The sequence below is a fragment of the Acanthisitta chloris genome, unplaced genomic scaffold (assembly GCF_000695815.1).
Source record: "Acanthisitta chloris isolate BGI_N310 unplaced genomic scaffold, ASM69581v1 scaffold29080, whole genome shotgun sequence".
In the NCBI taxonomy this organism is placed as follows: Eukaryota; Metazoa; Chordata; class Aves; order Passeriformes; family Acanthisittidae; genus Acanthisitta; species Acanthisitta chloris.
In genome coordinates, this window is record NW_008653751.1 from 1 (window position 1) to 15083 (window position 15083).

At 50.1% G+C, this 15083-nt stretch overlaps 1 protein-coding gene across 1 annotated transcript; it reads left to right on the forward strand.

Moving 5' to 3' along the window:
* Window positions 1-185: 185 nt before the first annotated feature.
* LOC103809521 (insulin receptor-like) lies at window positions 186-7113 on the forward strand (the record flags this gene model as incomplete). The annotated part of the gene is made up of 9 exons (XM_009082363.1): window positions 186-345; window positions 667-766; window positions 1013-1080; window positions 1809-2038; window positions 2299-2409; window positions 2666-2825; window positions 3933-4062; window positions 4300-4434; window positions 6438-7113. Coding segments are annotated over 9 exons (1449 nt in total), but the record flags the coding sequence as incomplete, so codon positions are not given.
* Window positions 7114-15083: the final 7970 nt, after the last annotated feature.

Here is a 15083-nt window from a genome sequence, read left to right on the forward strand (position 1 = left end):
GGAGGGGAATCCCAGGGATCTGTGGGTGCCGTTAGGGAGCTGTGGGTGCTGCAGAGGAATCCCAGGGAGCCATTGGGGAGCTGTGGGTGCTGTCTGGGAGCTGTGGGTGCTGTCTGGGAGCTGTGGGTGCTGTCTGGGAGCTGTTAGGGTGCTGCAGAGCAGTGAGACACAGCTTGTCCCTGCAGGAAGCTCACTACTGCGTGTCCCGCAAGCACTTTGCGAGCGAGCAGGGCTGCAAGCTCCGGGGGCTGCAGCCTGGGAACTACAGCGTGCGGATCCGTGCCACCTCCCTGGCTGGGAACGGCTCCTGGACTGAGCCCACCTACTTCTTCGTGGCTGATTACTGTGAGTTCCCTTCCTTTTCAACACTTAGCTCCTGACAGGCACTGGGGCTGTGTCTGCAGGATGAGGTTTAGCAAGCAGTGCACAGAGAAGCGTAGGGAGTCATTAAGTATTTACCAATACAGCTGCTTTCAAGGATCTGAAATGGCTTGGAAAAATGTGGCTTGTCTCCATGAGTTTATTCTGAGCAGCCTCATGTTCTGTAGCTGAAGTTGCCTCTAGTTTCATGCTTGTTCCAGTTTATTCAAGGGGGGAGATTATATTGAGGAAAAAACTTGGATTTTGGAGCTCTGTAATAATCCCAACTCTCTCTTTCTCTCTTAGTGAATGCTCAGCCTAATATTGCTGTTATAATCGTTCCCATTATTTTTGCCATAATCATTGCTGGAATTATTGGAGCTGCTTATGTGCTCGTGAAAAAGAGGTGAGTGCAATTTTACCTTGTTTTCACCAGAACAACCAAAACTGATATCCAAAGGTTTTGTTGGGAGTCAGTTTGTTTTTATTTTCTGCTTTCCATAACAATTGCAACATAAATTTAGTGTAGGAAATCTGTTGTACCTTTGGGAATGGGGACAGGTTGTGTTGGCTGAATGCTTGGGGACTTCAAACTGCCTCCACCTCGAGTGAATCAAAGCAAAATGTGCTGAAGAATCTGTGTCTCTTCCAGACAAACTGAAGGACCAACTGGACCTCTGTATGCATCCTCCAACCCTGAGTACATCAGCGCCAGCGATGGTGAGAGCAACCAGGGCTTCCTGCAGGGATTGTTTCTTGTGTAGTCAGTCCAGGATGAGATGACAATTGTTGCTATGGAGTTTTCTGGTCTCGTTTCCAATTTATCCTCACACTATCTGGGAACACATCTTTCCTGGGACAGAATTTTCCATCAAAATAATCACAGAAATGGTGGTTAGAAGGGACCCGTGGAGGTCTTTGGTCCAGCCTCCCACTCAAAGCAGGACTTTCACCAATGCTAGGACAGGCCAGCTGTGGCTTCATGGAGCTGAGTCTAGAAAGTTGAAAAGGACATCACCCACCATTACTGACTCGTTCCTGTCCTGCAGTAGCTTCTCTGTAAAGAAGTTTTGCCTGCTGTCCCATCTGGACTGCCCAAGCTGAAACCTGTGGCTACTGCTCCTCATTTTAGTAACAGAAGCAACTCTAGGGATCCTTGATAGGCTTCCTTAAAGCATTTATGTCAAATATGGGACATTATTTGTAGATCATGTTCATTTTGATGGATTATAGAGCACACTATCCTGTGGCAGCAGCCCTGGAGGTGTGTAAGGAAAGACTGGACATGGTACTTAGCACCATGGTCTAGTTGACATGGAGGTTGGGCATGATGATCTCAGAGGTCTTTTCCAACCTGATTGATTTGGTGATGCTCTAATCAAAACTGCTAGAGAAACACTTCTCCAAAGACACTTGCTCAATTCCCAACTGTTCCCTCTGCTCCGCAGTGTACGTCCCCGACGAGTGGGAGGTTCCACGGGACAAGATCACTCTCCTGAGGGAGCTGGGCCAGGGCTCCTTCGGGATGGTGTACGAGGGGATCGCCAAGGACATCGTGAAGGGAGAGCCCGAGACGCGCGTGGCCGTGAAGACGGTTAACGAGTCGGCGAGTCTGCGCGAGCGCATCGAGTTCCTCAACGAGGCCTCCGTGATGAAAGGCTTCAGCTGCCATCATGTGGTAAGCAGTGCTGGGTGCTCTGCAGTGCTTCAGAGCCTGGCTCAGCTCACCAAGGCAGCCTGTCTGCAGAGACAGCTGGTCCAGCAGAGCTGGGATCGGTCCCAGAAACCCATCCACCCGCGTCGTTCCATTCTGCTCCTTCTAAACCTCTCAGCCTGACCAGGCTTTGTGGGGCTGTTCTCAGCTGCATTTCATGGGATGTTGACTTTGCCCAGTGTTTTGGGACACAACTTGGAAGGAATTTCTCACTTAATTTCCAGGTTCGACTCCTTGGGGTGGTCTCGAAGGGACAACCTACTCTGGTGGTCATGGAGCTGATGGCACATGGGGATCTGAAAAGTTACCTTCGCTCTTTGAGACCTGATGCTGAGGTAAGACAGGAGAGAGGGAGCCTGTTGTGCAGCAGGATGACTTTGATTTTGTGAGGATGCTGAGGCATTGGCACAGGTTTCCCAGAGCAGCTGTGGCTGCTCCATCCCTGGGAGTGTTCCAGGCCAGGTTGGACAGGGCTTGGAGCAACGTGGGCTGGTGGAAGGTGTCCCTGCCCATGGCAGGGGTGGAACGAGATGTGCTTTAAGGTTTTTCCATCCCAAACCATTCTGGGATTCTGAGCTTTGTGTGTTGTAGAATAACCCTGGTCGCCCACCGCCGACGCTGAGGGAGATGATCCAGATGGCCGCGGAGATCGCGGACGGAATGGCCTACCTGAACGCCAAGAAGTTCGTTCACAGGGATCTCGCGGCTCGGAACTGTATGGTCGCAGAAGACTTCACTGTAAAAATTGGAGGTAGGTAGTGGTGACTACAGATGATCTTTAAGGTGCCTTCCAACCCAGGCCATTGTCTGATTCTGTGACCAGAAGATGGTTCTGTGCATCCTTTTTGTTGTAAAGGGAAATAGATGAAGCCCAAGACCAACGTGTCAAACACAGGTGATTGTCACTGGTTGCCTTTAGAATTGCAGCACTTCTCTTTCTTTCCTGGACTTGAGTAAGAAAAACATCTCCTGTAGAACCAGAGCAGCTTTTCTCACCTTCTCTACTCAAATAGTTCATTGCCTTTCCAGCCTAAGCTGCCTGGGGTTGTCTCACTCGTCGTTGCTGCAGTGCCAAAGAAGGTGTTTGGTACAACAAACCCAGTGTAATCCTGTCACTGGGTCATTTATCTTCCACAAGAACCAGTTTTTAACCCAAACCCTCTCAGAAATAAGTAAATATAACATATAAAAATAAGCCCAAACCTCACAGTGTGGTGGTTTTTCAGAGCTCTCTGGAGTTCAAGCCAAGGCAGTGGGAGCTGGAGAGGGACTGTTTGTTAGGAACTGCAGTGATAGGACAAGGAGCAACGGGTTCAAACAGAAGGAGGGGAAGGCTGGGTTAGATATTAGGCAAAAGTTTTCCCTGTGAGGGTGGTGAGACACTGGCACAGGTTGCCCAGGGAGGCTGTGGCTGCCCCAACCCTGGCAATGTTCATTTCAGGGTGGATAAAACCTTGAGCAACCTGCTCTGGTGGGAGGTGTCCCTGCCCAGGGCAGGGGGTTGGGGCTGGATGATCTCTAAGCTCCATCCCAACCCCTAAAATCCTAGGAGTCTATGATTTCAGGCAAAGGGAGCTCTATTTTCCTTACAGAGGATGACTAAAATGGTGTTTAGAATAGAAGCTGTCAGCAAACAATTTAGCTCTGGAGTTTCTGCCTTGGCTCTGTAGAAGAAATGCAGGGAAAAGGGAAATGTTTGGAACATTGGTCAGGAGGTGAGAGATGACTGGACTGGGCCCTGGGGGGTGACTGGGTGTGTGAGAAGCATCAGGGGGAGAGAACATCCATCTGGAGACGCTGCACAGGAAAGGCAGGATGGAAGGAGAGAAGTTTAACCCATGCCAATTGCTTTTCTCAGATTTTGGCATGACCAGAGATATCTACGAGACGGATTACTACCGCAAGGGAGGCAAAGGGCTGCTGCCCGTGCGCTGGATGGCCCCCGAGTCCCTGAAGGATGGTGTCTTCACCACCTATTCTGATGTCTGGTGAGTTATGCTCTGCAGTCCCAGCTGGATCCCAGCTCAGGAACAGCTCCCTCTTCTCACACCCATCGTTTCAACTGACTTGTTCAGAGCACAGACAAAACAAAGCTGTTGTTTTGAAACCCTCTCGGTAAAAATATAGTCGTGTTCTTTTGAAGGGTGTGTTCTCCAGAATCATTCTGTCCCTTTGGGGAGCTCTGGGGTGTTTTGTTCTCACCAGGAGTCTTCTCTCTTTCCTAGGTCGTTTGGTGTTGTCCTTTGGGAAATTAGCAGTTTGGCAGAGCAGCCCTACCAGGGGCTCTCCAACGAGCAGGTGCTGAAGTTTGTCATGGATGGAGGATACCTGGATCAGCCAGACAGCTGCCCCGAGAGGCTGTGAGTAGAGAGCAGGGACAATCACTCTTTGGCTCTAGTGTGGCCAACAAAGATAGCCTGACCTCTTAACCCCTCCTTGGCTAGGGAGGAGCAAAACAGACTTTAGTGAGGCATCTCCCACAGAAATCCCACCAGCACATCCTTGGTGATCCAGGGATTATAGATCCACATCTTCACTGGGAAACCTGTTCAAGAGGGTGGTGAGGCTTTCCCAGAGAAGCTGTGGCTGCTCCATCCCTGGGAGTGTTCCAGGCCAGGTTGGATGGGGCTTGGAGCAACCTGGGCTAGTGGAAGGTGTCCCAGCCCATGGCAGGGGGTGGGATGAGATGATCTCTAAGGTCCCTCCCAACCCAAATCATTCCATGATTCCATGACCTGAGCCACCCTGTTTCACTAGAAGGGAAATTAAACCAACCAGGGTCCTGCAGTGTGAGTGCAGATTCAAAAGAAGAAAGTACAAAGCACAGGGGAAGTGTAAAATCCAAGTAAGCTTTGTGTCAGTGGCCCAAACAAAAGGTTTTTCTGGCACTCCAGGCTAGTGGGTGGCAGTTGGCTCATGCCATGGGGCAGAGCTTGGCCACCTCCTCATCCATGTGGCTACAGAGGCCAGAGAGCAGCTTCTCCTTGTTCCAAGGCCTGCTGAGCTTTTCTGTGATTCATCCCTCTATGCCACATAAATACTCTGGAGAATTACAACAGCTTTTCACCACCAATTTTCACAAATCCATTTTGTGGCTAATGAGGGAGGAGAAGCAGGAGAATCCTGTGCTGAGCCAAGAGCTGTTTATCCTGTTTGAGACCATTCCATTTCTCATTGCCCCATGGCCAGGACAGGGCCAGGCTGTCTGCAGGGTGGGAAGAGAGAGCACTGAGGGAGGCAATGAGAAAGTCCTGGCAGAGGTCACAGGCTGCAGCAAGACATTCCCTGTGCTGGGGCTGTGGGTTGTTCTCTGCAGCTGCTCATGACCTTTGCTGTCTGAGGTTCCTGCATCCTTGGGTCTGCTTTGGACCAGGTGCTCCCTAAACTGCTGCTCTCAGAGGGCTTGGAAGAATCCTCTTAGTGAGTGTTTAAGCTGAGCTGAAGCACTGGGGCAGAGCAGTGTGAGGAGTCACACTGGAGCAGTGCAGAGGGGAAGGAGCCCTGGCTGGAAAAGGGAGCACAGATGGTGACTTGCTGGTTCTGGTAACCTCTTCCCCCAGCTGCTTCTGGCCAAAACAGCACTTCCAGAGTCATAAAATAAACATGTTTTGTGAGTATCCTTATGGAAAAAAAAGCTTGCTGTGCTGGACATTTGTCTTATGGCCAGTTACAAACTCCAGTTTGAAACTCTATTTGTATTTGTGAGTTCTTTCTCCATGGTGTCTGATAACATGTGACCTCTTGCTGCAGCCTTTCTTTTGGGTGGGATGTTTACAGGACCTCTGTCCTCCTCCCAAGTTTTCCTTGAAGGTTTAGGAGTTTGGTTATCTCTCAGGCTGAGCTCAAATTAAAATGGAACTGGTGAAGAAGCGATGACCTGGCTGTGAGAGGAGCCTGAGGAGCACAGCCCTGTTTCCTTCGGAAGCCAAGGACAGAACAATTGAAGGAATTGGGAGGAATTTTTGATCTAGATAGAAATAGAGGAGTGTCAGGATCCACAGGCAGATGTGGGGCTGGAGCTCAGAGCCAGCGAGTTTCGCGGCGTCCGTTGGCAAACACTGATGCTTCCACGCTTAATTTTAGTGTGTTGCATATAGTGTTGGTATCTCTTTGGAAAAAAACCACAAAAAATCTCAAAGTTGTTTCTTGTGTTACTGAGCTGACTGTGCAAATAGGAAACAACAGGAGCAAGAAGGGTGCTGAGCCTCTGATTTAGGGGAGGGAGAGTGTGGACTTCCCTCTTGAAAGAGAACAAACAGCTCGGGGTGTCTCGTGGGTGGTGGGTGATCTGCCATGGACACCAGCCATGGTGGGTGCATGGAATTGTCTCCTCTGCCCCTGACTCTGGTTTCTCCTGCTCCAGGCACAGCCTGATGCAGATGTGCTGGCAGTACAACCCGAAGATGCGTCCCACCTTCATCGAGGTGATCGAGATGCTGAAGGAGGACCTGCACCCAAGTTTCCACGAGGTCTCGTTCTTCCACAGCGAGGAGAACAAACCTCTGGAGACAGAGGAGTACGAGATGGACTTTGAGAACATGGAGAGCATTCCCCTCGACCCCTCCTCGTACTCCCAGAGGGACAAAGCTCTGGGCAGGGACAATGGACCCTCCATGGCCCTCAAGGGGAACTATGAGGAGCACATACCTTACACTCACATGAACGGTGGCAAGAAAAACGGGCGGATTCTCTCCATGCCCAGGTCAAGTCCTTCCTAACACTTCCTGTTCAGCCCAAGGGTTGTGTCTGCTTTCCCCCTCCCCCTTCCACAAATCTCAGGACTCTTGTTATTGCTGCCACAGTGTATGACACACATCTACAAACTCTTCAGATTTTTAATCATGTTATGATTAATTTTTATTGGTTTTTTTTTTTTGTTTTGTTTTGTTTTTTTGCCAAGTTGACTGGTTGTCAGTGGACTTATCTGTGAACATAAATGGAAGAGGTTTCCATGGCTGCTGTCCCTTCTGTAACCATGGTTTCACAACAGGAAGCGACCGTGTGAGTTCAACTGCAGGAGAAGCATCAACGTTTGCCAACGGACGCCGCGAAACTCGCTGGCTCTGAGCTCCAGCCCCACAGCACAGAGCAAACCTTCTGCAGGGCAAAAGCCTTTCCAGTAGAATTCCAGGCTTTAAGGCAGACTCTCCACTACAGCTGAAGGATTCAACACATCAGTCGGATGCGCCAGATCCTCAGATTGACCAATAGCTGCTGCTTTCCTACTTTTTCAAGGGGTTAAATCCCAGGGGGGTGTGTGTGTGGGTGTGTGTGGGGGTGTGTGTGTGCAGTATATCCATGTGGGGTGTGACCTATAGCAAAATAGACACTTCTGGTTTTGTACATAAGTTTTATATGTTCTCACAGGAGCTTTCCTCTTCTTGGAAGTGTGTACTTATCTTTTTTTTTCCCCGTTTCCCTGGAGGGACTGAATCCTAAACAGATTATTTTTATACTGAGGACTCTCGGGAGGAGGTTTTCTCTCATTAACAAATGAGGAAAATGTGCTGGGAGCCAAAGGAGCAGAAATCTGAGATTTGTGGGTACTTTTAAGACCAAACGAAGTAGGAATCCCCAGACCTGAGACACGGAGTTTTCTGTCCTGACAGCTTTGAGTATATATATTGTTTGTTGTAACATATTTAAAGATGTCTTTAGTTTAAATTTTAACTTCATATAAGTTATTGACTGTTGATGATCCTTTCGGGGACAGGAGAGTTTGGGGGATTGTTTGGTCTTAAAGTGGTCCAAAGATTTCAGAGTGAACTCAGCCTCAGAGGAGCGACGAAGCACAGGTTCAGTTCAGACTCGACAAGGCTTTGTGCTAGTTTCAGGAGTTACACAACACACTCAGCTGGCTCCAGTCGAGCCCCAACCTGAGTGTTGGGAGCTGAGGGACACCAGAACATCCCAGCCCTGAGTGCTGCTCCTCCTGTGCCCCACGTCCCGTGCTGTGCCGTCTGTGCCGCAGACGCAGCTGGTGAGAGAGGACGAGCACGAGCCAAACCGAGGAGACACCAACGCTGATCTGCAGGGGAGCACGAGGCTCAGGGCTCTGCAGGTGCAGCAGAAGCTGAAGGTGACTGTGCTTTGCTCCTCGTGCTGCCTGTGGCTGGAGATCCCCACACCGTGCCCTGCAGCATTCCCAGGCCGCGGCGTTCCGGCTCGGCGGGAGCTTTCGCCTTCTGGACTGTGCTTTGTTGTGCTGCTGTTTGCCTCAGAGGCAGAGCTGATTAGTATGTGGTGGTAGAAAATCCTCGTGAACCCAGACGTGTCATAGTGCTGAGGGAGGGAGCAGGAGGTGAAGAGATGGGAGTTGCAGGCTGAGGTCATACAGGAGGTGGTTTGGAAGGGGGCAGAGATGCTCAGTCCTCACAGAGGTGTCCAAGAGCCCATTTGTGCTCTCTGCCAGGAGAAAAAGAGGTTCCCTGGCTCGGGGAGAGCAGGGATGCTGAGCTGGTGCATGGCTGGTGATTCCAGCCCGGGCAGGGAGAGGAGCCCACACTGCTGGGCACAGCCCTGAGGGTACCCACGGCCTCTGGGCACCCCCAGGAGCTGTTGGGCCCTTGTGCTGCTGGAGACTGGTCAGTGCAGACCAGGTGGAGGGTACAGGTTGCTCATAAACTGGGGTGGAAAACAGTCCAGGTGTGGGTGAGCCCCTTGGATTTCAAACGGCCTCGTTTACATTTCTTCTGCTTTACAAAGTCGTAACTGTTTAGCAGCTCTATACTACACTGCAGGAAAGAAGACATATTCTCACACTTTTCTAAGGAAGAGAAGTTTTTCTTAGTAGAATTTTTTTATTTATTTTAATATATAAAACACTGTAAAAAAAAAAAAGCAACGATTTGTTTTCGTAAACACACAGAACACGTAAATTTGTATCCGTAACATCTTGGCAGGTGGATGTGGTGGGATTTTTTTTTGTCCTGTTCTGGTGCAGTCTACCTCAGTGTTTCTTAAGGATATTTTTAATACTTAGCACCTCTAAACCTGTTGAAATATTCTGGTCTGGACCTATTGTGGATCAGGGAAAATCAGTATCAACTGATTCCAATACCAGGGACCATTCACAATGGGAATGGGAAGGAGAATTGGCTCATCACCCTCGGTCACTGATCTGAGCAGCAGTGACCAGTGGACCCATTTTCAAACTGGGATGTGATCTCATCCTCTTAGTTCTGTTGTGATTTAAACAGCAACGACAACAAAAGAACAAAAGAGCCATTGAAATGTTTGGACTCATGAAATCATGACCTGAAAGGAGAAGCTGTTCCCACCCGGAGCAGCATGTGCCAGTGTGGAGCAGGGACTGGGCCCAGCCCTTTGTGTCAGGGTTGGGTTGAGGTGTCTTGGTCTCTGCCCTTCTCACTGTGCCCAGGTGATCCAGGTCCTCCTGAAAGAAACCTTTCCTGGCACATCCTTGCTTTGGTAACATTCCCCATGGCAGTGATCCTAACTGTGGGAATGGATCATCTTTTCTCTGAAGGAACACTGGAACCTTGTATTGGCTCTGGCTCTTCATGCAGTTGATACTGGTTGGCCCTGTGAGAACACGTGGTTTGCCACACTCGGATCACTGAACCAGGAGTGTGTGTTGCTCCATGGACAGACAGTCCATTCCCATGGCTCATAGTGTCATCTTCACTCTGCACCGAATGGAGCAGTTGTTTGTACCCAGTACTGTGTGTGAAGATTCCTCTGGTTGTCCTTCCTGCCTGGTGCTGGGGGTGAGGGGAGGAATGTGGGGCCAGTGCTGAGGGTATTGTCTCCCCTTCTCACAAACAAATAACACTAGTGGTTGCCTCTTGTGGCTGTTAGAGATCACACTCAGCTGGAGAATCAGGAAGACTAAGCAAACATCACCTGCAAGGCCCAGCCCTCACTGCTGGAAGATCCTTGCTCAGCCTGTGGCTGACACTTTGGTCTCTATGGCTGGAAGATCCTCACCCTGGGGATGCCCAAATCCCTCGCTCGGATCTCACCATTCCAAATCAAGTTGAGACTGCATGTGCTAGATGGAACTTTCTTTGTGAGGTGCTGCAAGGACCCCTGCCCAGGCAGGGATGCTGTGCTGAGCCCTCCTCAGGGGGAGCTGCTGCTTTTTGCTCTGGCCACGTCTCCACTGGGCTCAGAACTCCCCAGAGGGCAGAAACACAACACTCACTGCTGCTGCTGCTCAGGAGTTGCCGAGTGCTGGTGCAGCAGAGCAGGTGGGGTGGCTGGAGGAGGTGGGAAGCTCTTTCTTTCCTTGTGTTGTACCTGTTGGAGGGTTGACTCCTGCCCTTTGTGGGCAGAGAACACCCTGCTCACAGTTCAGGGCAGCAGGACAGACTCTGCAGCCTGTCCAGGAGCAGCTGGAGCCTCCTGAGCACAGTCTGGTACCAGCTCATAGCCAGAACTTCACTCTGCTCAATCGGGAGGAACAAGAAACAGCTTTTCTGTGCTCTACTGAACTCTCCCTGAGCGAATGTCTGAAGTGTGAGGCTGGAGAGGTTTCTCAGGAAGGTTTCCATATCAGACTCAATTGCCACTTCCCAAACAGCTCTTGCCAATCTGGAACTTCTCTCGCAGGCCAGTGCAGTGCTGCAGAGCTTGGCTGCTGGGTTAGGAACGTGTCTGTCTTGGCTGCTTGTAAATACTCTATTGTGTTGTAAAATAGAAGAGCTCAAACATAAACTCTGTGCCAGCACTGGGTTGGGAAAGGTGATGGGAACTAGACCACGCTGCAGCCGTGATGGTACAGCAGCTCTGTGGGTGTGGAAGAAGCTGCTTTTGGGTTGCTGAAGGATATTCTTAATTGATGGGTGGTTTCTCTCTTTCCTCATGAATTTGTATTATAGTGATGGGACACTTTGCTTAATTTTAGTGTGTTGCATATAGTGTTGGTATCTCTTTGGAAAAAAAAACCAAAACCAAATCTCAAAGTTGTTTCTTGTGTTACTGAGCTGACTGTGCAAATAGGAAACAACAGGAGCAAGAAGGGTGCTGAGCCTCTGATTTAGGGGAGGGAGAGTGTGGACTTCCCTCTTGACGTCGCTGTGACACGAAGGTGGACCCTGAAGTATCCCAGGCCCTTCGCTGCCAGCAGTGAATTCTGCTACCACGACTGGAACCTTGTTGGACAAGTGTTTCTTGTGTTACTGAGCTGACTGTGCAAATAGGAAACAACAGGAGCAAGAAGGGTGCTGAGCCTCTGATTTAGGGGAGGGAGAGTGTGGACTTCCCTCTTGACGTCGCTGTGACACGAAGGTGGACCCTGAAGTATCCCAGGCCCTTCGCTGCCAGCAGTGAATTCTGCTACCACGACTGGAACCTTGTTGGACAAGTCAGAAAGTGAAGTTATCTTTGTGCCATAAAACCTTCCTCTCAAGGCTGTGCTAGGTGCTCCCGTGATCCCTGTGAGATCGGTTCAGAGCCTGGAGGGAGCAAGGAACTGCAGATGAAGCCTGTGATCCTCTGGCTGTGTCCCAGCCACCCCTGGAGCTGCCAGGACCCTCAGCCCCTCCGGGAGAGTCGCTGCCCCTCGGAGCATCCTGCGCGTGTGCTCCAGGGCAAGGAGCTCTTGGATGGATTGGAATCAAGAAATAGTCATATCATGAATTTCAGACTAAGATGAGTTTGGTATTTGTATGAACTTCATGGAGTTTGGCCTTTTTATTCCCTTCTGCTTGGCTCTGTGTTGCCTCTGCTTGGATTCTGTTTGTGTCGGTGTAAGGCCTTGATGTGTTCAGCCTCTGGATGAGCATCACGAGAGTGAAGCTGATCATCCAACTGACTTTTGGAGGAACCTGACTGTTGAAAAGCAATTCTGAAGTTCCCATTTTTTAGCAAATCTGCTGTCATTAAATGTGTCTTTCTTTTTAAAAATGAATTTGCTTGTCCTTCTCGGGAGGAAGCACTTGCTGCAGTCTGGGCAAAGTCACTGCAGCACAATGCAAGTTGTAAGGGGACAGGGAGAGAAAGGACTTTTTAAATATTGTATAATAAAGGTAGTATTAACTCCTGTGCTGGTGGTATTTTTTTTTTTTTTTTTGCCAACTGATTTGCAATCAGCCAGAAATGCTCTTCCTGGTGGTGATACTGTTTCCAGTAGTGATTCTGTTCCCAGTCCAGTGTTCCAACTGGGGGTTTTAGTTGCTTTTCTCAGCCCAAAAGGTCCTGTGGGAGCAGGGACTGGTGGGCAGGAGGACCTGGGATAGTCCTGGCTGAAGAGGAACTATCAGTAGAGGTGAAGTGTGGGCACAGACACACTTCACTGAGCCCCAGCCCTGGTGAGTCCCAGTAGCACCAGTAAAACTGGAGCTCAGGACTAATTACCTGTGAGCTCTGAGCTGGACTCAGTACCAAAGCTCTGTTAATCCAGACTCTCCCACTTCCCCCATCTCCTCTTCCAAGGGTTTTTCCCATAACAGAGTCCCATGAAAACTGATGGGGGATTTTAGAAAGGACACATCTAAACCTGGAAATGCAGAGGGTTGTTGAAGCAGGAAAAGCATTACCTTTTGCTTTGTTTGGGGAATGATTTTACTCTTGGAGTATCAAAACTTTGATTTGTGTTTGAGGACCCACATGGGTGGGGGAACTGGACATGAGCTTCACCAAGCACAGCCCAAGGCAAACACTCTCTGCTTGCACTTAGACCACAGTTTCGGTTACATGTTAGATTCTGTTCTGTGAAATCTTGGGGGTTTATTCTTTTTTTCCCAGTTTATTCTTGCTGCTTCTACTTTTCCCTCTGCATATCTAAGGTTCCAGAATACAACTAGCACTGCAGATACCTCTGATCTGAAACAAAGGATCAAATGTGCCATGAGGCTTTGTTAAAGAAGGAAGAAAAAAAAGAAAACTTTCCACCCTTGATTTGTTTTTTTTCAGTGTTTTCATATCGAAGAGCCAAGCAGTGACATGTACAGAAATACCTTTGACTATTAAGGAAAAAGCTCTTGCTGTGTGTCAGAGTATTGAACAATTAACTGTTTCTATTAAATTTCTGAATAAATTATCCAAGAATAACTTCAGTTTGTGTCTGCTGTCTGTGCAGCACTGGGGGCTGCTTTGCCACAGAGAAAACATCAGATTCAGACCTTGGAATAAGCCAAATGTTCAGGTGCAAAATTAATGGTGCTAAGAAAAAAAAAAAAAGACACAAAAAAACCCAGATCTGACAGTTGTGTGTGGCCAGTGGACTCTTCTGCCTGGTGGTCCAGGTGCCCCTGGGTGTTCTCAGCAGTCTGATGTGATGGCACCAGGATTCCTTGTGCCCGAAGCATCGAGAGCTGCATCTCTGGGATGTGATGCTGTCTCTCCCCGGGGGATGGAGATGAGCCCTCCCTGCACTCCTCTCCTGTCCCTGCCAGGTTCCCGTGATTGTCCCCAGCTCAGGGCTCGGACAAGTCTGCAGGGAGAAGATGTTTCTGGCTGAGCAGAGTGTGCAGTGCTGATGCCACCTAGTGCTTCCCAACGTGGGACGGGACGAGGCACCACCACTGCCCACTGCCCCGTGCCCGTGGGCACAGCAAGGAGCTTTTTCAGAGGGTCATTTGAGTTGGAAAAGACCTCCAGGATTATCGAGCCCAACCTGTGACCCATTGTCAACTAGACCAGAGCACTAAGTACCATGTCCAGTCATTTCTTGAACACTCCAGGGATGGTGACTCTACCACTGCCCTGAGCAGCCTGTTCCAAGGCCTGACAACCTTCCCCATGAAGAAATTTCTCCTGATGTCCAACCTGAACAGCTTGAGGATGTTTCCTCCTGTCCTGTGACTTGTAATCTGGGAGAAGAGGCCTCACCTTCCCATAACCTCCTGGCTGGGAGTTGGGGACCCTGAGCCTCCTTTTCTCCAGGCTGAGCCCCAACAATTGCTCCTCATAGGACTTAATCTCCAGACCCTTCCCCAGCTCCATTCCCTTCTCTGGGTACTCTCCAGCCCCTCAATGCACTGAGGGGCCCAGAACTGGGCACAGCACTCAAGGTGCTTCAGCAGTGCCTTTTTTTTTTTTTTCCTAAGCCCATCTGGAATTCTCTTACTGTGAGAATCATCAGAACCAAACTGATAGTTTCAGATGTTTTTGGAGTTGCTTTTTCTGGCACAGACTTGTTCACTGGGGATCCCAAAATGTAAAATTAAGCAAAGCCACAAAACTTGAACTTGCTGTCCCAGGAGGTTTGTTGCCTGCTGGGCTCTCTGGGATGCTGTGGGGAGGATGCTGAGGCTCACACAGCTCTTGTGCTGTTATCCCTCACTGCTCTTCCAGCCTGCACAGCTCAGCTTTGGCAACCCCCAAACCCTGTCAGCCACGGGGCAGGAGGAAAAGAGCTTGTCCTCCTTCAAGCCAAAGACAACTCACCATCCCAGCAGCCAGAGCAGCTGCCTGGTGTTTAGGAGCAGCGCTGATGTCTGATGCTAATCGAGCTCTTGTGGACTTCAGAGAAATTAAATCTTAATTCCTCTTTGCTCTTGTGGTTTCCTGGAGCACGGGGTAATTGCTACTCGAAGTGCTGCCAAAGCTGCGGTCTCTGAGTAATTGGAGTGTGAGTGGATCTTGTTCTGATTAGGGCTTGGCTGGGCTTGGGGAGCGCTCGGGGCACCGCGACGAGGAGTGTGTGTGCATCAGCCCACGGGGTCTGTTGGGAGGGAGGGAGGTTAGGCTGTGCTGGCAAAGCTGAGCCTGGGCCATGCCTGTCTGCTGGACTGAGGGCATCACCCCACTGGCTTGGCAGGCCCTGTGTCTCACTGCCATGGCCAGCACAGGTGTTTTGCCACTGTGTCAGCCTGTGAAATCCTGAGACCTGGTGGGTTTCGGGCTCTCTGTTGCTGCCCAGGGTCAATCCATGCCAGCAAAGACCAGGGGCTCGTTACCAGGAACCCTGTGTAGGAGGCTAACAAGTGATGGTGCAAGGAGCCCACGGGCTGGGCTGGGTGTGCCAGGCTCCCGGGGCACACCGAGCGGTTTTTCTCCGAACGGAAGAGGAAGCAGTTGTGGCAATAGATGTTCCTCACAG